The following is a 24,252-nucleotide window of genomic DNA, read 5'->3' as shown; positions in this document are numbered from 1 at the left end:
TGCTGGGATTACAGGGGTGAGCCATCATGTCTGCCCTAAAGAGACTTTAAATAAAAGTATCATTTGTTCAATGAGTTTTAAGTCTAAGTAAATATCAAAAGTGAAAATCACAATAATTAGGATAAAGAACACCTATCCTCCTTTATTTTCTCTAACAATGTTTTTACTAAAAGAGGGTAAGAAACACTCACCCATTCCGTAGCATTTACCAGCGCACTACTAGTGGGTTGAAGGAGGCAGGTACTCCTATAGGGAGCTCCATTAAATCTGGAAGAGAGAAACTTTTGAGATTGAGCTCATCACAAGAGAGACTGCTGCTGCCACAACAGACAAACTTCTTCCCTCTCCCGATTCCAAACAGCTCCAGCATACTCACTGGAGACTCATCTCCAGAGGAAGCCTCTTAGAGTTAGCCACTCACCTAAACCCTTAAACATTTTCAAGAAGAAATGGATGTCTCAAAGATTATTAGTCATAGGAAAAAAGGATATGACATGTTAAATGATTATTAAAGGAAGAACAATTTGTTGTACCGAAAGGCAGACCAGTGAAACTTCAGACCAAAAAGGAGATGAGATATGTTACCCCAAGTCCCTAAAAGGCACTTCAAATTCCAGTTCCTCCTTAGTTAGAGCCTCTACTTTCTCAATGAAATTTTTAAAGGCTGTTTTCAGTTTGTGCCTCATTTCTCGTTCCATCTGTAGAAAAAAAAAAAAAAAAATCAAATATAGCCATCACATTTGTTAATAGTACCTCCCCTCAAAAAGTCTGAAGTGCTTTTGTGCTTAAAAAAAAAATTTCAGCTTTTAAGTTCAGGAGTACATGTGCAGGATGGGCAGGTTTGTTACACAGGTAAACATGTGCCATGGTGGTTTGCTGCACAGATCATCCCTGAAGTGCTTCTGTAATCCTTCATTCTCAACTATGAAACTAACATGTACATATACCTTACTTAAGGCCACCATGCCATTAACTGTCAAGCTGAGTCTGCAACCTAAGCCTAAACTATTGTAATACACCATCTCAGCAGATACTTGAGTTGTTCTGCACAGATTCAGGGTTGTTTATTTTTTGAGATGGAGTCTCACTGTCGCCCAGGCTGGAGTGCAGTGACGCTATCTCGGCTCACTGCAACTTCTGCCTCTTGGGTTCAAGTGATTATCCTGCCTCAGCCTCCCGACTAGCTGGGACTATAGGTGTGCACCACCACACCTAGCTAATTTTTATATTTTTAGTAGAGACAGGATTTCACCACGTTGGCCAGGCTGTTCTTGAACTCCTGACCCTCAGGTGATCCGCCCATGCTGGCGTCCCGAAGTGCTGGGATTACAGATGTGAGTCACTGCATTGGCCCAGGTTGTTTACAAAATGCAATCCCTGAGCTTGGATTTGGCCTCATCCTCCCTATCCTGCAAATACAATACTAAACTTCACAAACCTGCTCAGCATAGAGGTCATCTCGGTCATGCATATGCTGATGTTTCCCCAAGTCCGTGGTTATCTCTCCCACTTCTGTGTAGAACTGCACATCCGTGTGCCGCTTCTTCCCAAACATGATGGCATTCTGTTGGCATAAAACGGCAAGAAGACAGAAATCAGAAACACAAAGGTACCTGTGATGGAAATGGCAGTGATCCAAACTTGGGCCTCCACAGCATGCATGCAAAAATAATTAAACCATCCCTGGTGTTATCATAAATAATGATGCTTGGGAATGTGAAACAGTGTACATTTGAAAAGGTGCTGTGCTCCTACTTATTATAGGAACTTTGGAAATTATGTTGCTAACAAATCTTATCTAAAGCAAAACCTTTTTATTTTAGAAAAAGAAATCTGGAGATCTTGTATGTTTTGCTGGCCATTATATAACACACCAAAGGAACAATCATGCTTATGAGCACCTTCTAGATGCCAGGCCTTGTGGCCTTGAGAGGCATTATTTTATTTAATCCTCTTAATGTTCTTATGCGAAAGGTGATTTTTTCATCACTATTTTCTAGGAAAGAAGCTGAGTGAAATGAAGTGTCTTGCCCCAGAGCTCATGATTATGTAGAAAGGTGTACCTTGAGGTGAAAGTGCAAAACAATAATCATTTCTCCATCGCAGGGCTGGAACAAAGCATGCTTAATATTATTGTACAAAATATCCACCTTGTCTCCTCGAACAGATGTGAAGCGAAAGCCTGGGGAAAAGAATGAAGAACTGTCAAGCAGTATAATTAGGTTAGGCCAAAAGGCACTGCATCTCTTCTGGCTGATTTGCACAGGGTCAGAGGAAACACCAACAACTGTATAGAGCTTTCCTTTCCTTCTGGCCACACAGCAGTAAAGGAGATTCCTCCCAGCATTTCCTTGTCATACTTTGTTAGCACCATACTCTAACCAACTGAGCTAACTGCCGATGGCTCTTTGTCAAACTTTATTATCTGATCTGTCATTCCTACAAATGTGCCCCTGAAGACAAAGCCTAGGTATAGGAGAGATCATCAATACCATTGACATGGGCCTCCAGTGAGCCTTGCATCCTCTTTTGGGCAATATTTGGGCGAATGTATAGATCTTTCAGTTTGGGATTACTCCGGTTTAGATTGATCACCAGTGAGTCTTGTTTTACAATGCCCTAAGCAAGAAGAAAATTAATGTGAATTGTCACATATCCTTACAAGTCTCCAAAAAATACATGTCCTCCTTTGTGTAAGAATGTTTTGTCTGTGTTCAGGCTCACCTCCTTCTCTTTCTCTTCAGCTTCTCGAGTTTTATAACGTTTCTGTACTTCTTTAATAATTCGGAAAGCATTCTGAAGGTTCAAGGCTGGTACTGTCTGTTCCCCAGGTGCCTTAATATTTGATGCGCGGTATGTACTGGAGAAAAGCAGCAGCATTTATAGTGATGTATTTTTCAGGCCAGGGAAATTGTACTGATTTACTTTATCTTACAGTCAGCTTAATTTCTACTTTTTTTTTTTTTTTTGAGACAGGGTCCTGGCTCTGTCACCCAGGCTTGAATGCAGTGGCCCGATCTTAGCTCACTGCAACCTTCACCTCTTGGGTTCAAGCCATCCTCCCACCTCAACCTTCCAAGTACCTGGGATTACAGGCACACACCACTATGCCCAGCTCTTTTTTTTTTTTTTTTTTTTTTTTTTTTTTTTTTAAAGCAGATACAGGGTTTTGCCATGTTGACCAGGCTGGTCTCGAACTCCTGGCCTCATGTAATCCGCCTGCCTCTGCCTCCCAAAGTGCTGGGATTACAGGCGTGAGCCACCATGCATGCCCATTCCTTCTTTTTCTTAAATGGAATATATTACAAACAGCTAGTTCATTGAAGTGGGGGAAATCACATTTTCATTTTTCAACATCCCCAAATTATCCCACTTCACACCATGAAATCATAGAATCCAATGTGGCACCAATTTTCTTGAGGATTCAATTGTAAAATACGTTTATTATTTTTAACACTTATTTGCATAACTATTTTTTCTGAGATAAGGTCTTGTTCTGTCACTCAGGCTGGATGGAGTATAGGCAAGATCAGGGATCACTGCAGCCTCAACCTCCCAGGCTCAAGGGATCCTCCCACCTCAGCCTCCAGAGTAGCTGGGTGACGGGCGCACACCACCACGCCTGGTTAATTTTTTGTTTTTTAGTAGAGACAAGATCTCACTATATTACCCAGGCTCAAAGTAGGTTTAGTAAATATACAATATCTTCAAGAAGATTCTAAATTGGGATCCATTCTGAAAATAGTACAAAGTCAAGAAGGCAATCTGAAGTAAGTCCCAATGAGGAAGGCTTTGACATTTACTAGGTAGGGAAAATGCAGCACAGAGAATGAAATGTTTCTGAGAGTAACACTCCAGACAAGATGAATCTGAGTGTGACTATTTTCTTGGGGACTCACATTTCCTTGACAAAAGTCGCTTCAGGGTTAGGAAAGATGTTGCCTTCATTCCTGCCCAGAGCACTGCCTGGGCAATAAAAGTTGATTCGCAAGTAAGTATAATCTCCTTCCACGGACATACTTATATTCTGTTCAAAGGAAAACCATAAAAAGTAAACAGATTTCTTTCCTAGAGATTAGTAGTTACAGCAATGTTAAAACTAAGTTAGGAGTTACAAGTTGACTGCTCTTAACCTTAATCTAAATCTAATAAACTTACACATAATATATCTTTTTAATAACGAAGTATCTTTTCCCCCCAAAAATCTCTGAATTCTCAAAGTACCTTGTACCATGAATACAACTACAAGCTAAACAATGCTTAAATGAAGTTGAAAAAAAGATAGGCAAATTATGTTTCCAGACTAGTTTAGCTTTCTACTAAGTGAAAAAAACTGGAAGAGGAAGGAGAATGACAGGACAAGAGGGATGTCAGTCAACTGAACAGAGTCTGAAGGAGTGGGAGACATGATGAATGCAGATTATTTATGGCAAATACAATTACTATTTTAAGAAACAGTTTGGATGAAACCTGATGCATTGAATGTTAGTACCTTGATTGTGGCAATGTGAAAAGGTGTTGCAATGCCAAACACAGGCATTATTACAGTCTCATATTTCTTATCGATGTAGATCTTCATTTCCCGAATATGTGGTTCCTTAGGCATCAGAGATGGGTTTTTATAGGACACATTAGATTTGCGAGCTCTGGAGTGGGATAAAAAACAACTGAGAAATTTCTGCAGTCACACAGAACCCTCAGATAATCTCACTGCTCAATGAAAACTCTTACTTCTGAATCTGCTGTTCTCCCTTTTGTTCAGTCAGTCGTCTCTTTGCTTCTTCATTGAGTTGAGCCGCTAGTTCTTTCTGATGTGCTCTTCGCTTCTCTTCTGCAGTCATTTCATTCTGGTGAATGGAAAATCCAATTCATCACAACATGTGAGCCATATGATAGGTGAGATCAACGTAATTCAAAACAGTAAACTTACTCTTGTTCTTTCTGTAAGTAATGCTGCCCGAGAACCTCTTCCCAAAAGGTCCTCTGCCTCATCTTTCTCCTCCTCCTCTTCTTCCTCATCTTCATTCTATGGAAAAAGTCATAATCAAAAAATGAAATTTTAATTATTTTAGCCAATATTATTTAACTTCTTTATATCCTAAACTTCCTATACTACTTATCTATCTTTTTCCTACCTTTAGGAAAATCCCCACATTCTTCACTTTCTTCTTCACAGAAGTGAGAACAGTAGCTGGGCCATCCTAGAATTAAAAGGAGAATGAAGACACATTATTTAAAAGAGGCAATTTCATTTTCTAACCTAGTAAATGGCTGGGCAATGCTTTGAATCTTTTGGACACTAAAATGTTTGACAATGGAATAAATACAGTTTTTATCCTTCTAACCTCTAACCTCTTGTCAGGAGCTACAATTTGTTTTTTCTTTTTTTTTGAGCAGAGTTTCACTCTTGTCAACCAGGCTGGAGTGCAGTGGTGCGATCTCAGCTCACTGCAACCTCCACCTCCCGGGTTCAAGCAATTCTCCTGCCTCAGCCTCCTGAGTAGCTGGAATTACAGATGCGCACCACCACGCCTGGCTAATTTTTGTATTTTTAGTAGAGCTGGGGATTCACCATGTTGGTCAGGCTGGTCTCAAACTCCTGACCTCAGGTGATCCACCTGCCTCGGCCTCTGGAAGTGCTGGGATTAATGCGTGAGCCACTGCACCTGGCCAGGAGCTATCATTTGGGAGGCAACACTGGGTAATTGTTAATACAGGTTTGATTTGAAGGCTGGCTCAGTTGCTTTCTAGCTCAGTGACATTTGGCAAGTTACTTAAACTTGTCTGTGCCTTCAATTTATCTAGTAAATGGAGGTAATAAGAGTATCTACTTCACAAGGTACTATTTCAATGAATTAATGTAAACTGCTTAGCTTATGATAAAAACACTGAACTACCTGTGCTCATTATTATTAAAAATCAGTTCCTGCTGAGGGAAAGAAGTTAGTCACAAAAGACCACACGGGGTATGGCTGAATTTATATCAACTGCCCAGATATTTAGCAAATCCTTAGAGAGAACGTAGTTTAGTCACTGCCTAGGCCTGAAGAACCAGTGGGGGAAGGGAAGGGGGATACGGAGTGACTGCTAATAGGTTCAGGGTTTTTTCCTAAGGTGATGAAACTATTTTCAAATTAGATTGTAGTGATGGTTACACAAATGTGAATATGCAAAAAATCACTAAATTGTACATATTAAGTCAGTGAATTGTATAGTATGTGAATTGTAGCTCAATAAAGCTGTTTTTAAAAAGAAAAAAAGAATCAGTTTCATTATTAGTCTTAGTTCCTGATATTATCAAGGTTCAAGCCACAATATGACAATATGATTTAATGGTTTAAATCATTGCCTGTACCTGGGCTACAGTCTCTATTCCTAGCTGCATTAGGTTAGGCTGTCACATGGATTCTTCCCCTTAGCTAGCATTTAACAAAGCAAGAAAAAAACCACAGGGTCCACAAACGTGCCTCAAAAGTTAGCTCATGAAGACTCCAAAGTTTAGAGACAATACACACCTCATCCACAAGCACTGTGTCACCAATAAACAGGGCATAGGTTTTCTCTTCTGGTTTTTTCCCCTCCTTGTTAGTCAGGTCTGAGAATCCTAAATTGATGCTGAAAACCATTCCTAAAACAGCAAAACAAGGATCGGTCTGTGGCTGTGACAATATGGAGAGGTGTAAGACATATGCCTAAAAGAAGATAAAGCTAAAGGAAATAACTCACAAAAGTATTTTCTTATTGTATGTGAAACTTACCTTTCTTCAGTTTGTATTGATTTTTACTATTGATTACTAGGGAGCCTTCACGGAATTCAATTCCCATCCCAAATCTGAAAAGAAACAGATAAAAATCAGCAAAAGGCTACAGATCTCTAACATGGATCAAGTATAATATGGTCATTTCAATTTTCACAGTAAGACAGGCAAACATGTTTGAAATGATTTACCCCTGCTGACCGCTCAGTTAGAAAAGAGGATTCAAAGACAGTCTTTGGCCTCTAAATATGCTGTATAATCCCATGGTGAAAAATAATTTCCTAATTGATTATATCAAGCCTTTTAAATTTTAGCTTATTTGCCCACATTTAAACTTTAACCTTCTACCATAAAATCAAGTCAGTAGTATTCCTGTAAACAACATAGAAATTATTAAGGGCTACCTTACTAAGACAGTAATAACCAGATTAAAAGGGGCAATTTTTAGTGGAACATTGGTAACCAGATTCATAAGACTTGGTATATAGGTATATATTTCCTCTTCTCCACGAGAGAAGTCTAGAAACTATATACCACAGACTAGTTTTCATCTAAAGAGAGTGCCTACATAAAGCTTTGTTTCCAAATATGTCCTTTGTTCTATAACACGTTATTAGGTATTTCTAGGTGTTCAGTGATAAAATACATTTGAGAAATATACTGGATTTGAAGGGGTGTCCTGCCCCTCCACACCTGTGGGCGTTTCTCGTTAGGTGGACCGAGAGAATTGAGAAAAGAAATGAGACACAGAGACAAAGTATAGAGAAAGAAAAAGTGGGCCCAGGGGACCGGCGCTCAGCATACAGAGGACCCACCGGTCTCTGAGTTCCCTTAGTATTTATTGATAATTATCTTTACCATCTTAAAGAAAAGGAAGTGGCAGGATAATAGGATCATTATAGGGAGAAAGTCAGCAGTAAGACATATGAATAAAGTTCTCTGTGACATGAATAAGTTTAAGGAAAAGTGCTGTGCCTTGATATGCATATACAAACATCTCCATAAATCTTTTTAGTGCATAAAGAGCAGCATTGCGCTAGCAAGTCCCGCCTTTCGCCCTAAGGCGGTTTTCTCCTTTCTCAGTAAACAGAACACACAATCGGGTTTTATATGGATTTGTTCCATTGTCCAGGGACGGGCAGGAGACAGATGCGTTTCTCTATCTCAACTGCCAACAACCGCCAAGAGGCCTTCTTTCCTCTTGTACTGGTCCTCCTCAGCAAAGACCCTTCACGGGTGTCAGGCTGGGGGATGATCAGGTCTTTCCCATCCCACGAGGCCATATTTCAGACTATCACATGGGGAGAAACCTTGGACAATACCTAACTTTCCTAGGCAGAGGTCCTTACGAGGCCATATTTCAGACTATCACATGGGGAGAAACCTTGGACAATACCTAGCTTTCCTAGGCAGAGGTCCCTGCGACCTTTGGCAGTGTGCGTGTCCCTGCGTACTTGAGATTAAGAGAATGGTGATGACTTTTAACCAGCAAGCTGCCTTCAGGCACTTAACAAAGCACACCCTGCACAGCCCAAAATCCTTTAAACCTTGAGTCACCACAGCACATGTCTCTTGCAAGGACAAGGTTGGGGGTAGGGTCACAGATTAACAGCATCTCAAATACAGAACAAAATGGAGTCTCTTATGTCTACTTCTTTCTATATAGACACAGTAACAGGCTGATCTCTCTTTCTTTTCCCCACAGGATTGAATAAACAAACTCCCCCCCAACCCAAAAACAATAATAATAATAAAAAAACAGCCAGGCACAGTGGCTCACATCTCTAATCCCAGCACTTCGGGACATCAAGGTGGGAGGACTGCTTGAGCCCAGGAGTTCAACACCAGCCTGGGCAACAGAGCGAGATCTTGTTTCTACAAAAAATATAAAAACGAGCTGGGTGTGGTGGCACGTGCCTTGGTCCCAGTTATTGAGGGTACTGAGATGGGAGGATTGCTGGAGCCCAGAAGATCTAGATGCAGTGAGGCATGACTGCGTCACTACACTCCAGCCTGGACAGAGTGAGACCCTGTCTCTAAATAAAATATTAGGGTATCTCAGAGTATGTAAGTTGCAAATGTGCATGGAGAGAGGAAATACAGTATGTATTAATATTTCCTAACATCTGTAATTAGATCCTGGAACACCTGTGGGCTGGACCACCACACTGGTCTAGAAAAATCTCTCTTATACACTTGGGAGAACTTAAATCTGTCTCACTTGCTCCGATAACATCATGTGCCTGGCACATAGTATAGTTTGCTAGTCCATAAATGTTGGCTGAATCAATCAATTAGCCTAAAGAAATCAGACTGACCATTGACAGTCTAATTGAAAACTGACTCAAGAATGACAATACACATCATGGCATACCCTAGGTTTTTGGTAATTTTGTTCAGCAGCTCTGGCTTCTGCTTTTTAACCACATCCATGACAGCGTTATATACGTCACATATCTTCACACCTAATAATAAGACAGAAAGGAGATATTAAAGTATCTTTTAGAAAAAACACTCAGTAACATTTTGAAATCAAAATTTACGTCCCCTAAAGCAGTGTTTCTCAAACTGAACAGTCCACTCATTTTTTTTTTTTTTTTTTAATTTGAGACAAGGTCTCACTCTGTCACCCAGGCTGGAGTGCAGTGGCATGATTACGGCTCACTGAAGCCCTGACCTCCCAGACTCAATGATCCTCCCACCTCAGTCTCCCAAGTAACTGGGACTACAGGCACATGCCACTATGCCCAGCTAAATATTTTTTGTAGAGACATGGTCTGCCATGTTGCCCAGGCTGGTCTCAAACTGGGCTCAAGCAATCCTCCCACCTTGGCCTCCCAAAGTGCAGGAATTATAGTGTGAATCACTCCACTTGGCCCCCTTCTTTTTTTTTTTTTTTTTTGAGACAAAGTCTCGCTCTGTCGCCCAGGCTAGAGTGGAGTGCAGTGGCGCGATCTTGCTTCACTGCAAGCTCCGCCTCCCGGGTTCACGCCATTCTCCTGCCTCAGCCTCCCCGGTAGCTGGGACTACAGGCGCCCACCACCACGTCTGGCTATTTTTTTGTATTTTTAGTAGAGATGGGGTTTCACCATGTTAGCCAGGATGGTCCTGACCTCGTGATCCACCTACCTTGGCTTCCCAAAGTGCTGGGATTATAGGCTTGAGCCACCGCACCCGGCCCCGGCCCCATTCTTAATCATACTATTTGAGAATCGCTAATCCAGGAGGACACTGGAACACCAGTTGGTCTTAATACTTTAAGAGTTGATAAACGGTATCACATTAACGTTATTATACATTTTCAAAAACAGATCCTTGTGGTGGGCCTGTTCCATTTATCACTAAATGGGTGAATTACTGTTATGAGAGCTGTGGCCTTAATTTTTCAGGATCTAGACTATGAATGGGTATGTCAAGCTAAAAAGTAGTCCAGATATAGTGGCCTCAGAGGGATCTTTATCTTCACTAAACTATCTACAGCTATGATTTCCAACAGGACTTCTTTTTTTTTTTTTTTGAGACGGAGTCTCGCTCTGTCACCCAGGCTGGAGTGCAGTGGCCGGATCTCAGCTCACTGCAAGCTCCGCCTCCCGGGTTTACGCCATTCTCCTGCCTCAGCCTCCCGAGTAGCTGGGACTACAGGCACCCGCCACCTCGCCCGGCTAGTTTTTTGTATTTTTTTAGTAGAGACGGGGTTTCACCGTGTTAGCCAGGATGGTCTCGATCTCCTGACCTCGTGATCCGCCCGTTTCGGCCTCCCAAAGTGCTGGGATTACAGGCTTGAGCCACGGCGCCCGGCCCCAACAGGACTTCTTAAGACCGACTTAGAGATAATGTGGAAGAATGGTGTCTGGAAGCTCAGTATCCTTCGTATTATTTTGATGTAGGATTAACATTATATATCCTGTTGGTAGAGATACTAGTTCTCAGAACTTTCTATAACTAAGGAATAGTAATAAGGCCAAGGTATTTTGTGAAGATCTGGACATAGAGAGCCTAACAAGTCAGAGAGGTTTCTATAAACATCAATGTAAACCACAATGATCACTCATACCTGAAAAAAATGCAGATTCAAGACCTACACGCTAGGATGATTCAACATTTCTAAATCTTATTCTGTTTTTAATATGACAGCCTCAGAGACATAAACATAACACTAATGACATTTCTTTTTTGAGACAAGGTCTCAACTCTATTGCCCAGGCTGAAGTGCAGTGGCGCAAACATGGCTCACTGCCGAGGTATAGTCACAACTCACCGCAGCCTTGACCACTTAGGCTCAAGTGATCCTCCCCAACCTCAGTCTCCTGAGTAGCTGGGACCACAGGTGTGCACCACTATGCCCAACTAATTTTTTCATTTTTAATTTCTTATAGAGATGGGGGCCTCATTGTGTTGCCCAGGATGGTCTCGGACTCCTGGATTCAAGCAATCCTCCTGCCTCGGCCTCCCAATGTTGCGATTACAGGTGTGAGCCACAGCTCCTGGCCAATGACATTTTTGTGACGTAACTTCTAAACCTCCTTTTCTAAGGCACCTCACCATGTCTTAATTCCTTCAGCAGCTCCTCTTGAAGCTGGAGTAAAAAGTTGTAATTTTCTTGAACTTCCTGAGAAGGATCAACCATCAAAGTGCGAACAAGGTTGGAGCAGTAAGACTTGAAGCGAATACCCATGGCACAAGTGATGGCCCCAAAATGCATATGATTCTTGTCACTAGAGACCAAGAAAGAAAGAAAACATTTCATTACCAAAACTAGCGAAGTCTTTGGTATCAATGGGACACGGTATCAATAATCATTACTTTTCCCTGCCATATCCTAAAGCTGTGGCTGAATAAGGACCTAAACTTTTTTTGTGTTTTAAATAAACAAACCAGTTTAATAAAGGCTCTAGAGTAAACGTCAGTGACCAAAACTTTTAGGATAAAAATTCAGTGAGAAAGTGAGTACTGGATTATAAAAATGCAAAAGATATACTGAATTGTATCCATTATAGTCTAATTGTGGGGTTGTGAGGAGTCACTTATCCATCAGTCCTCTATGAATTGTGAGTTGTAGTTAGTCTTAAATATAGATAACAGAGACTGGAAAGGGTAAGTGTGTGGGGGGGCAGGCGAGGATGAAAAGAAATGGATTACAAGGTACAAACATAAGGTAAGATAGAAGGAATAAATTCAATTTTTGACAGCACAGTAGGGTGACTCTACTTAACAAAAATGTACTGCACCTGCGTGATGGACACCCAAGAAAATGACTTGGTGACACTATACATTATGTACTTGTAGCCAAATTTCAATGTACCCCACAAATTTGTACAGATTTTAAAAAAAGAAAAAATAGGCTAAAGTCAAAGCGCTATATTATGAAGTCTTCATATACTTACCTCACCACACTGAACTTGAGATTATAGTTGCCACCACTCTGAATGATAGGAGGGTAACACATTTCCACAGTAGAAGGGTCTGCCCCAGCAAGGTATTTTTTCTCTTCAATGGCCTTTTCCACAGACTCAGCCAGTTTGCTGTGTCGAACTTTCTGTAAGAGCATCCAGAAATAAAGTAACACTTACTAGAGGGTAGCAAAGCGGGGTGTGTGGACACTATGATTTGAAGACAAAATATATCCTTGTATAAGGATGATATAAAAAAGGTCTTATGAAATGGTTTATGCACCAGGCAATATATTGGTATGCAGGCAAAACACATTTTGGAGAACAGTATGTAGGACCTACAGCTATTCCTAGGATTCTCAAGTAAAATAACGGGTTACCTCAAGAAAACATAATGCAGGCTTACCATTATTTTGAAAAAGAGATGACGTAATTACCACCAACTTAAGTGTCAGTCTTAATTTCAAAGGAAGTGGAAGAACACATCAACAGATTTGCATGATAGACTTATTACTGCTTCATTAAAACACTAAAAAGACCCTCTCATCTCCATTTACCTCATCTGCATCAACTATTTCCATGACTCTTTCCTTGAAGAATTTGTTGAAGACTTCAGAAGTGATGCTGGCTGCTTTCTTCATTAGGTTGAGCTCCCCATCCTCCTTTACAGCGATGGTGTATGCCACAACTGCACTGATATCTATCTGCAGTCAAAGTGACAAGAGTTTCTAATATGCAAATATAGAATTACAAAATAATGCATCTCTCCAATTTGAATATTATCAGTGATATTTCTGTTACTTAGCAAATGATTTATCACTGGTTTGTAGAATATTCAAATATTCTCTTCTTGAACTGAATTAAACATTTGAAATAGCTCTTTGCCAGGTCACTGTGTGTAGTACAAGAGGTGTTAAACTAATGTACTACTTAAAATGTAAACTGCCCTCTCTAGATGTTTTTGTAAAGGCAGATGGAAGAAAGGCAGGGAAAGAAATTTTGTTTCCAACTCTAAAGTGGCTGGACTATCTCCTGAAAGTCCCATCTACTGGCTGAAAAGTAAAACTGGCACACTGCTCAAAGGGGATAAAATGTGAACAAACATACAGGTTTCCCAAAACAAACGTCCTGCACTATCTGTTATGGAAGCCCATCACATTTCTGTCTTCTCAACTCTTGATTTGCTACTTTCCAGTAGTATCTTACTTTGTCAAAGCCTTCTTTGTTGAGGCAGTCATTCCAGCTCTTCATGAACTCTCCAGGGAATTTGTCTTTGCTGAACACTCCAATCTTCTTTCCATTCTTGCTTTCTTTAATGGCTTCAATCATTTTGTCAAAGCTACTCTTATTACTTTCATTCTGTTAGTGTCACAGGGAAGAAAAGGGGTCTGTTAATTAGACACGTATGTTTTACCAATAACAGGTAGAGGAATATTCTAAACTATGGAAAAAATAAATTCTCCTCCCATCCCCACCTACTTTTTATTTTTAAAGAGACAAGGTCTTGCTCTACTACCCAGGGCAGAGCACAGTGGTGTGATCACAGCTCACTGCAACCTCGAACTCCCAGGTTCAAGCAATCCTCCTGCCTCAGCCTCCCAAGTAGCTGGGACTATAGGTTCATGCTACCATGCCTGGATAAATTTTTTTTTTTGAGACAGACTCTCGCTCTGTTGCCAGGCTGGAGTGCAGTGGCGCAGTCTACACTCACTGCAACCTCAGCCTCCTGGATTCAAGTGATTCTCATGCCTCAGCCTCCCAAGTAGCTGGGATTACAGGCGTGTGACAACATGCCTAGCTAACTTTTTATATTTTTAGTAGAGATGGGGTTTTGTTATCTTGCCCAGGCTGTCTTGAACTCCTGACCTCGTGATCCACTGCACCCAGCCTTCCTGAATAATTTTTGTAGTTTTTGTAGAGATGGGGTTTTTGTCATGTTGCCCAGGCTCATCTGGAACTCCTGCGCTCGAGTGATCTGCTCACCTTGGCCTCTCAAAGTATTGGGATTACAGCCATTAGCCACCATGCCTGGCCCACTTGTAAGATGCCTTCCCATCTTTTTTTTTTTTTTCTTTTTGGGAGACGGAGTCTCGCTCTGTTGCCCAGGCTGGAGTGTAGTGGTGCAATCTGTGCTCGCTGCAAGCTCCGCCTCCTGGGTTCACACCATTCTCCTACCTCAGCCTCCGGAGCAGCTGGGACTACAGGTGCCTGCCACCACGCCCGGCTACTTTTTTTGTATTTTTAGTAGAGACGGGGTTTCACCACATTAGTCAGGATGGTCTCGATCTCCTGACCTTGTAATCCGCCCACCTCAGCCTCCCAAAGTGCTGGGATTGCAGGCGTGAGCCACCGCACCTGGCTGATGCCTTCCCATCTTTAAGGAAGATTGCAATATACCAAAAGTGAGCAAAACATTTCTTTAAATATTTTTACATACTCAGGTGAAAGTGCTGCCATAAGTTGACCAGACTATTCCTTTTTTTAAGAGAAGGGGTCTCACATTGCCCAGGCTGGTCTCAAACACCTGCGCTCACTCAAGCAATCCTTCCATCTCAGACTCCTGAGTAGCTGGGACTACAGGTGTGTACCACCACGCCTGATACAACTATTCTTTTTCTTCAGGAAGTTAAGAAACTCAAACACATAAGTGAACAATATTCTGAGAAAACATCCTATGTTAGGTGGGCAGTATGACAAAAAAAAATCACGTTTGATAAAAACTGGAAATGATTTATATCTAAGTTTCCTTAAGGATATTTAAGGTTATTTGCTCTAATTAAGGCACACAGATGAAAACAAGTGTCCTCAAGACTGGAGACATAAAGTCAGTGTTCACCAGAATTTCACAGCCCATTTGTTTTGCTGCAGTACTGATAGGATTACTGAATTCTTTTCTTCCTAACAATGAAGACGTGACAGAACTTTGTAATTACAACAACAGCCACCTATAATTTCCCCTGCACATTCTTTCAAACTCCTATAAGGCATTTCCGTTCATCCCTTTTGAAGATTCTTCCACATTTATAACACATTATTAATCCTGACCTTTTCTCGTATTAGCAGTGTGATGGCAGGGGCTCCATTAGCATTCTCATTGCCCTTAGTGTTGGCAATCTGTTTCAAGAACTCCACTTTTTTCTTGCTGGCCATAAAGATGATCTTGTCATCACAAAAGACCATGATAGTATCAGTTAGTTCATAACCAAAGAGCCACGTCTATGGAAAAAGACAACAGTGACAATGGCATTTACAGATAGAAAAATTAATGCACTCATACAGATATACAGAAATACTTATATAAAAAAATAACATGTCTGAGATTAACTCCAAGGTAATCAGGCTGGGGAGTCTGGAGTGGACACAAATTAAGCAAGACTGGCCAAGAGTTGACAATTTATCAGAACAGGACAATGGGGTTCAAATGTATTATTTTCTCTACGTTTATATGCTTGAACTATCTATAATTAAAACCATCAAATCAGTTGAACAATTTGTGTTTACAGGAACTATATCAATATTTAGTAAAACAGAAATGGTTAAAACAAGGGACAGAGTGATACAGAACCATGTGTTACTACCTCCTCAATTACCAGTTGCCTACCAATTATTCATTTCTCCTTCTCAAAGAACTGACATTTTTAACTGGGGATACTGCCCAGCATGAAAACTCTATTTCCCATCCTTCCTTTCAGGTAAGTATGGTCATTAAGATCAAATTTTGGCCAATATGTCAAAAACGGAAGTACTGTGTGCAGCTTCAGCAAAGTCTTCTTAAAAAGAAAAGGTGGCCTCCCATTTTCTTCCCTGTCTCTATCTTTTTGCTTGGAATGTAGATGAAACACCTGGAGTTCTAGAAGCCATTCTGTACCATGTGCCAGAGGGCTATGTTCTTTGGGTGGCAGAACAGAGAACTGGAAAAAGCCTGGGTCCCTGAAGACCATACATAAGGAAAAGAATATTTTGTTTAACTCGCTGTTACTTAGATTTTTGTGTTATAGCAGCTAAATCCATATTAATTGATACTAACACTTCTTTTTCCTTATGTCCTAAACCACTGCTAAATCCAACTGAACTTTATGTGATGGTGAAAATACCATTTATTTGCTCTGTCCAATATGGTAGCCACTACCGAGTACCAGAAACAGCTGATGAGACTTGAGAAATTGAAATTTTTTAAAATAAGAGACAGGGTCTCACTGAGCTGCCCAGGCTGGAGTGCAATGGCACGATCTTGGCTTACTGCAACCTCTACCTCCTGGGCTCTTGCCATCCCCCTATCTCAGCCTCCTGAGTAGCTGGGACTACAGGTACACAGCCCCACACCTGGTTAATTTTTTTGTATTTCTTGTAAAGACAAGGTTTTGCCATGTTGCCCAGGCTGGTCTTGAACTCCTGGGCTCAAGCAATCCACCTACCTCGGCCTCCCCAAGTGCTGGAATCACAGGCATGATCCGCCGCACCCAGCCAGGAATTTAATTTTTAATGTGGCTACCATACTGAACAGTGAAGCAGATAATCCAACAACTCTAAGGGCTAAAAATTGCTGTAAATCTCTCACCTGTAAGGCAGTTGATTTGGCATAAACAATTTCTTCATCAACACCCACTGATACAACAATGGCATCAACGTTGGCATACTCATCTTCTCCTTTCTGAAAAGAGTGGGTAATCGTCACTTAATTTTCACATTAGCAAAACAGGAATACAGACTTCAATATTTACCTAGGATATGTATAATCTTTTCCTGATAGAAATGTCAAGTTTAAGGTACATGCCTGGTTGGCAGTCTTACAGCTATCCTATTTTTTGTTTTTACAGTACTTGTTAGTTGTTGATAAATAACAAGAGAAATTATTCCTTAGTCCCCAGATCTATGCTTCATAGTTCAGGAAAACAGATCAGTGACAAACGTCCTATGTAATTCAAAGACATATTTTATTTTTTAAAATTTTATTATTTATTTATTTTTGAGACGGAGTTTCGCTCTTGTTGCCCAGGCTGGAGTGCAATGGTGCAATCTCGGCTCACTGCAACCTCCGCCTCCTGGGTTCAAGCAATTCTCCTGCCTCAGCCTCCCCAGTAGCTAGGATTATAGGCGCCCGCCACCACGCCAGGCTAATTTTTTGTATTTTTAGTAGAGACAGGATTTTATTACGTTGGCCAGGCTGGTCCTGAACTCCCGACTTCAGGTGATCCACACGCTTTGGCCTCCCAAAGTGCTGAAATTACAGGCATAAGCCACCGTGCCTGGCCCAAAGTAATTTTTTATATTCTAAAATCATCTTGCACTCTCAAACGATAGGCCACCTTCATCTCAGAATCTTTCAAGGAGTTTTAATTTATGCAGCAATCTATATATGCCTTCTTTTTTGGTTCAGTCACAGCAATCTTAATAGAGAGATGTAACCCCGTGGTTAAATGAACACTTCAACAACATGAAATCACAGATGCCTGGCCAGGAAGCCATGGTAGTTTTCATCCTTATAGTTTTTGTCAACCTCAATACCAATGTCCTTCCTGGCTGATGGAGAAACGGCAGTTCTTTATTTTTTTAAAAAGCTTTAAGACAGAATCACATAAAATTCAAAAGTATACAATGTAATGATTTTTAGCAGAATTATGCAACCATCACAATTTTGGAACATTTTAATCTCTCCAAAAACAAATGCTGTGTCCTTGAGCACAATCATTCCCCAACTCCCCCTACCTCCATCTCAGCCCTAGACAACCACTAATCTGTCTCTATGGATTTGTCTACTCCGGACAATTCATATACATGGAATCAAATAACATGTGGCCTTTGTGTCTGGCTTCTTTCACTTGTTGTCAAGGTTCATCTGTGTTGTGGCACGCATCAATACTTCATTCCTTTCTACTGCTGAATATTTGATTGTGTAGATATACCACATTTTATCTATCCATTCATCAGTTGCAGGACACTTCCTCAGCCTCTCAAGTAGCTGGGACTACAGGTATGCACCACCATGACCAGCTAATTTTTGTATTTTTTAGTAGAGATGGGGGTTTCGTCATGTTGGCCAGGCTGGTCTCGAACTCCTGACCTCAAGTGATCTGCCTCCACTTGGCCTCCTGAAGTGCTGGGATTACAGGCACGAGCCACCATGCCCGGCCCTCACTGTAGTTTTGATTTGCATTTCTCTAATGGCTAATGATGTTGAGCATCATTTCATATGTTCACTGACAATTTGTATACATCTTGGAGAAATGCCTGTTCAGATCCTCTGCCATTTTGTAGCTGAGTTACCGCTTTATTATTGAGCTGTAAGAGTTTTTATATTCTAGACACAAGTCCCTTATCAGGATCTGCAGACATTTTCTCCTATTCTGTGCATTTTATTTTCACTTTCTTGATGGTATCCTTTGAAGCACCAAAGTTTCTAATTTTGAAGTAGTACAATTTATCTATTTTCTTTTTTATTTCGGAGTCAAGAGTCTCACTCCATTCCCCAGGCTGGAGTGCACTTGCACGATCTCGGCTCACTGCAACCTCCGCCTCCTGGGTTCAAGCAATTCTCATGCTTCAGCATCCCAAGTAGTTGGGACTCCAGGCACCTGCCACCATGCCTGGCTAATTTTTGTATTTTTAGTAGAGATGAGGTTTTGCCATGTTGGCCAGGCTAGTCTTAAACTCCTAACTTAGAGTGATCTGCCTGCCTTGGCCTCCCATAATGCTAGGATCACAGGTGTAAGCCACTGTGCCTGGCCTATCTATTTTCTTGTGCTTTTGGTGTCATATCTAAGAAGATTCTGCCTAATTCAAGGTCACTCAGATTTACTTCATACTTCTTCTACAAGGATTTCATAGCTTTAGCTGTCACAGTTAGGTCTATGATTTGTTTTCAATTAATTTTTTTGTATGGTCTGAGGACTAACCCAACCTCCTCCTTTTACACTGAATATCTAGTTGTTACACCATCTGTTGAAAAGACTATTCATTTCTCATTGAATTGTCTTGACATCCCTGTCAAAAATAAAATGATCATAAATGTGAGATTTATTTCTGAATTTTCATGTTTATTCCACTCTTCTATATGCCTACCCTTATGCCAGTACCATGATGTTTTGATTACTATAGCTTTGTAGTAAGTTTTGAAATCAAGACGTGTGAGTTCTCCAACCATCTGATATTCTTCAATAGCTCTATAAAGCCAAAAGACTGGTCATTCTGGGTTATAATTCTGACTTCCCCTATAAAGTCAAGATAAATGCATACATAAGACTCTTCCACATTTCTGGGCTTCTGCTTGTCAATAAGGATATATGACAGCAACTGAGTGTTCTGTTGTATGTCTCTACCACGACAAAATATATTATGCAAAGAAGTCACTACCCAGAAATTACATGCCTTTCCCCATTGACTTCAGTAAGAAATGTTTTCCTTCAGCTTGGTAAAAAGTTTTATCATTAGTTTCCACTGATAGTGAAATACTAATTGTAGTTAAAACTGCTAGTCCCTTTGTACGAATCAAGGTAGTAGCACCAAACTACTTCTCCATTACCACACACTCAGGAAAAAAGGCCAGTTTCACTTAAGAATGTCCTTGATGAAGTAAAAATGATTACCATTACAAAATCCCAACCCTTGCATCTGTCTTTTAATATTCAATGTAAAGAAATAAGAAGTATAAATAAAGCACTTCTGTGTGCAGTGAATTTATGATGGTTGGCTCAAGGAAAAGCACTTGAATACGTATTTCAGTAGCCAACTAAACTAGCCATTTGAAGACCTGGATTAGCCGGGCATGGTAGTAGGTACCTGTAATCCCAGCTACTCGGGAGGCTGAGGAAGGAGAATTTCTTGAACCCGGGAGGTGGAGGTTGCAGGAAGCTGAGATTGCGTTACTGCACTCCAGCCTGGGTGACAGAGTAAGACTCTGTCTCAAAAAAAGAAAAAAAAAAGATAAATGAACAGATTTAACCCAAGAGGTCTAAACCTTACTGAACAGGAATTTCAGAAACAAAAGACATCACTAAGGAAATGCAGGGACTAAAATGATCAAATAATGCACCCTGGGACTGAAGAATGTGAGCTTGAGACTAAAAGGATTTCCCCAAAAGAGACATATCAAAGCACATTGCTGTGCAATTTCAAAACAGAAGGGATGATTCTAAATTTCAGAGAGGTTATATATGTATACTGGAAATAGAATCATATTGGCCTTCTCAAAAGTAACACTGAAAGCTCTGAAGCCAAATGGCTTCAAAATTCTGAGCAGAAAATGATTTTCAACACAGAATTTTATACCTACTACATTAACAAAGCCAACAGAGTTCACTTTGGTTAATTATATTATTAACCAAAAATGAGGACAGACTAACACTTTAAAGACATGCAAGGACTAAAGACATTTATATTCTATGCATCCTTTTTTTTTTTTTTTTTGCATGGGGTTACACTGGAGCTAGTGGTGAGCTTTTTATTTATTCTTTTTTTGAGACACAGTCTCACTCTGTTGCCCAGGCTGGAGTGCAATGGTACGATCTCAGCTCACTGTGGCCTCTGCCTCCTGGGTTCAAGAGATTCTTGTGCCTCAGCCTCCTAAGTAGCTGGGATTACAGGAATGTGCCACCATGCCCGGTTAATTTCTGTATTTTTAGTAGAGATGGGGTTTTGCCATGTCGGCCAGGCTGGTCTTGAGCTCCTGGCCTCAAGTGATCTGCCCACCTTGGCCTCCCAAAATGCTGATATTACAGGCGTGAACGAACCACTGCACCCGGCCCATCTTTTCTTAGGAAGTTCTTAGAGAAAATATGCTAAACAAAAAACAAAGCAGAGGCTCTTAGGATATAGGGGACCCAATATTGGAAAGTCCTGAGGTTCAACAGGCCTAAAGAGTAACCTGTACAGATGGAGCAGGATAACGTGGGGGGTGGAAGTAGGGAGTGAGGTTGCTTAAAAAGAAACAGAATAAAATTCAATGAGTGTGAGAAATTTGGAATAAAAGATTGGTAACACTATGATAGACCTGTTGGAGAAAATTAAGGCTAGGGAGACTTTTTTTTAAAGGAGAAAAACTGAGGAAATCATTAATGCCAGGAAAAACAAAAAACTGCAAAAAAAAAAAAAAAAAAAAAAGGAAAGTTAATCATACTTTATTACTTCACCCAGCAATGAAAACACTTATATGAACATAAACAATGTAAATAGTAACTATTGATTTTACTAAAACTTGTGGGGAAAAGTTATTAAGAAGGACGGATGTGTGATAAAGCAAGTATAACAAAATGTTAACTGTGTGGGTGGTGGGTATATAGGGTGTACTTAAAACTCAACCTGTCTGTAAAATTTTTCCTATCAATGTGTCAGGAGAAAAATGTTGATAGGGAAGTTGGAATGAGTGTGATGATACAAAGAAGTTAAATTCAGATCTACCATAAGTTAATAACGGTTAAAAATCCACAAATCAAGAAACAGTAGTATACACAGATATTATTTAGAAATATAAAAGAAACAAAAAACTCGAAGTGGTTGCCTCTGGGACAGGTGACTTTTTGTTTTAAGGCTTTTATTAGAACTACGATTTTTAAAAAACTATATTACTGATTAAAATAATTTTTAAAGTGAGAGTTAAGTAAAATATAAAACAGATGGCAAAGAATCTGCAAAAATTGTGAAGGTGGTATCTGGATGACAAAAGTTGGAGAAACAGTGCAGCAGAAGAACAATTATCTTCCTTTGAACCAAATGGGATACTGCCTTAAAAAAAGAAAATATTTTTGCAGTCTGGTTATAGCTAAATACCCACATAATCAGTTACTACTGTTCACTGAGTGACTACTACATGCCAGGCACTGTAGTTGTTAATAGGGATAAAAAGTAAATACAAAAGTAGAGATCTAGGGCTGGGTGTGGAGGCTCACACCTGTAATCCCAACACTTTGGGAGGCTGAGGCAGGTGGATTGCTTGAGGCCAGGAGTTAGAGACCAGCCTGACCAATATGGTGAAATTCCATCTCTACTAAAAATACAACAATTAGCCGACCATGGTGGCACACACCTGTAATCTCAACTACTCAGGAGGCTGAGACATGAGAATCACTTGAACCCGGGAGGCAGAGGTTACAGTGAGCTGAGAATGCATCACTGCATTCCAGCCTTGGTGACACAGTGAGACTGTCTCAAAACAAACAAACAAACAAACAAACAAACAACAACAACAACAAAAAAAGTGGAGAACTAGATTATAAAAGCTGAGTAAGCAACATTTTAAAAAAATCTCAATCCATCTGGGCATTTATTTCCATCTAACCCTCTTTACTCAGCATTATTAAAAAGTTTCTTGGGGCCGGGTGCGGTGGCTCACGCCTGTAATCCCAGCACTTTGGGAGGCCGAGACGGGCGGATCACTAGGTCAGGAGATCGAGACCATCCTGGCTAACATGGTGAAACCCCGTCTCTACTAAAAATACAAAAAAAACTAGCCGGGTGTGGTGGCGGGTGCCTGTAGTCCCAGCTACTCGGGAGGCTGAGGCAGGAGAATGGCCTGAACCCGGGAGGCGGAGCTTGCAGTGAGCTGAGATCCGGCCACTGCACTCCAGCCTGGGCCACAGAGCAAGACTCCGTCTCAAAAAAAAAAAAAAAAAAAAAAAAAAAAAAAAAAAAGTTTCTTGGCCAGGTGCAGTGACTTACACCTGTATTCTCAGCACTTTGGGATGCTGAGGTAGGTGGATCGCTTGAGCCCATGAGTTTGAGACCAGCCTGGGACAACATGGTGGAACCCTCTCTCCACAAAAAATTAAAAAAAAAAAAAAAAAAAAAAAAAAAGGCCAACTGTTGTGGTATGCACCTGTGGTCCTAGCTACTCAGGAGGCTGAGGTGGAAGATCACCTGAGGCTGGGTTGGTTGAGGCTGCAGTGAGCTGTTACTGTGCCACGGCAATCCAGCCTCAGCCAGAGTGAAACTCTTTAAAACAAAAACAAAAACAAAAAAACCTCTCTCTATCCCACTCCAGAGATAAAGGAGCTGTTAAGAGGTGAGTGAGTGAAAGTAATCCTCTGCGGGACTGAAATAACAGGAAATGTCTATACAGCTAGCTCTCCTTATCTGTGGATTCAACTGTGTACTGAAAATTAAAATGGCCAAACATTTTTCTATGTCATTACCCCCTAAAAACTAAGTATAACTATTATTTACACAGCACTTACACTGTATTAGGTATTAAAGTAATCTAGAAATCAAAAATAATGAGAAGATATACATAGACTATGCAAACATGGTGCCATTTTGTATCAGGGACTTGAGCATCCTTTGATTTAGGTAACTAGGTATGTCCTGGAACCAATCCCCAACAGATACAGATGGAAGACTGAATTTTTTTTTTTTTTTTTTTTTTTTAGAAATGGGCTCTCACTATGTTGCCCAGGCTGGTCTTAAACTCCTGGACTCAGGTAATCCTTCCACCTCAGTCTCTGGAGTAGCTGGGATTATACAGGTATAAGCTAATACGTATTTTTTTAAATCCTTTCTGAGCCACAGAAGACAGCTGTTGAATCTTAAGAGAACCCAGAACAAGAAACTAAGCTACCATAAAAATGTGCAAAGAGCCAGAAAGCTCCACTCAAAAGAAGCAATGACACTTTAATTCATTAGCTTCTTCAAAGGCATAAAGTTTCTTTGGGGTCAGTCTTCCACCACCCCAATCCTGACAGTTGGAGTAGGCTCACATGAATGTGAGTATTCCTTCTGAAAACAAATCTTTTTGACATTTTATGGAATTCTTTGAGATAAAAGGCAGATGAATGAAGTCAAGGTCCACTCATAGCAGAATGTCCCAACAGGTAGGTCTCAAATGATAATCAGATATGCCTGGAAATTGTGCCCCTCAGTCCTCAAAGCAGCTGGAACCTTAGGATGGTAGATAACCTCTTTTGTTTCTCCCAATGAGCAGCACTAATCATATTACTTGGTTAAAAATAATCATAATCATGAAAAGGCTGGCAATCTCTGAATAAGGATCTAGCAAGCATAAGAGGACAAAGAAGCATGCAGCCCATTTCCATGATCCACCGCTACCACTTGGGATATTCTAATAATACAGAGAAGGTGCTGCAAATCCTTTCTGCTCTTAGCAGCTCTCACTTAAA

General features: G+C 40.6%; 1 protein-coding gene across 1 annotated transcript in view; it reads right to left on the bottom strand.

Annotated features, from left to right (window-relative positions):
- SUPT16H (SPT16 homolog, facilitates chromatin remodeling subunit) overlaps positions 1-24,252 on the bottom strand; it is a 35,345-nt gene that overhangs the window by 7,210 nt on the left and 3,883 nt on the right. Inside the window, exons 2-21 of the mRNA XM_050796490.1 lie at positions 16,707-16,799; positions 15,194-15,364; positions 13,355-13,507; positions 12,706-12,852; positions 12,143-12,294; positions 11,301-11,473; positions 9,133-9,223; positions 6,759-6,832; positions 6,516-6,628; positions 5,136-5,201; positions 4,931-5,026; positions 4,732-4,847; positions 4,493-4,646; positions 3,900-4,027; positions 2,725-2,860; positions 2,493-2,619; positions 2,064-2,182; positions 1,439-1,564; positions 586-698; positions 192-267 (exon numbers count right to left, since the gene is read on the bottom strand). Coding sequence (XP_050652447.1) covers positions 192-267; positions 586-698; positions 1,439-1,564; positions 2,064-2,182; positions 2,493-2,619; positions 2,725-2,860; positions 3,900-4,027; positions 4,493-4,646; positions 4,732-4,847; positions 4,931-5,026; positions 5,136-5,201; positions 6,516-6,628; positions 6,759-6,832; positions 9,133-9,223; positions 11,301-11,473; positions 12,143-12,294; positions 12,706-12,852; positions 13,355-13,507; positions 15,194-15,364; positions 16,707-16,799 — 2,424 coding nt within the window. The remainder of the gene's footprint in view (positions 1-191; positions 268-585; positions 699-1,438; positions 1,565-2,063; positions 2,183-2,492; positions 2,620-2,724; positions 2,861-3,899; positions 4,028-4,492; positions 4,647-4,731; positions 4,848-4,930; positions 5,027-5,135; positions 5,202-6,515; positions 6,629-6,758; positions 6,833-9,132; positions 9,224-11,300; positions 11,474-12,142; positions 12,295-12,705; positions 12,853-13,354; positions 13,508-15,193; positions 15,365-16,706; positions 16,800-24,252) is intronic.

The sequence above is a fragment of the Macaca thibetana genome, chromosome 7 (assembly GCF_024542745.1).
Source record: "Macaca thibetana thibetana isolate TM-01 chromosome 7, ASM2454274v1, whole genome shotgun sequence".
NCBI classification, from domain to species: Eukaryota; Metazoa; Chordata; class Mammalia; order Primates; family Cercopithecidae; genus Macaca; species Macaca thibetana.
The sequence above is the reverse complement of the archived record's forward strand: the minus strand, read 5'-3'. Positions and strand labels throughout refer to the sequence as shown.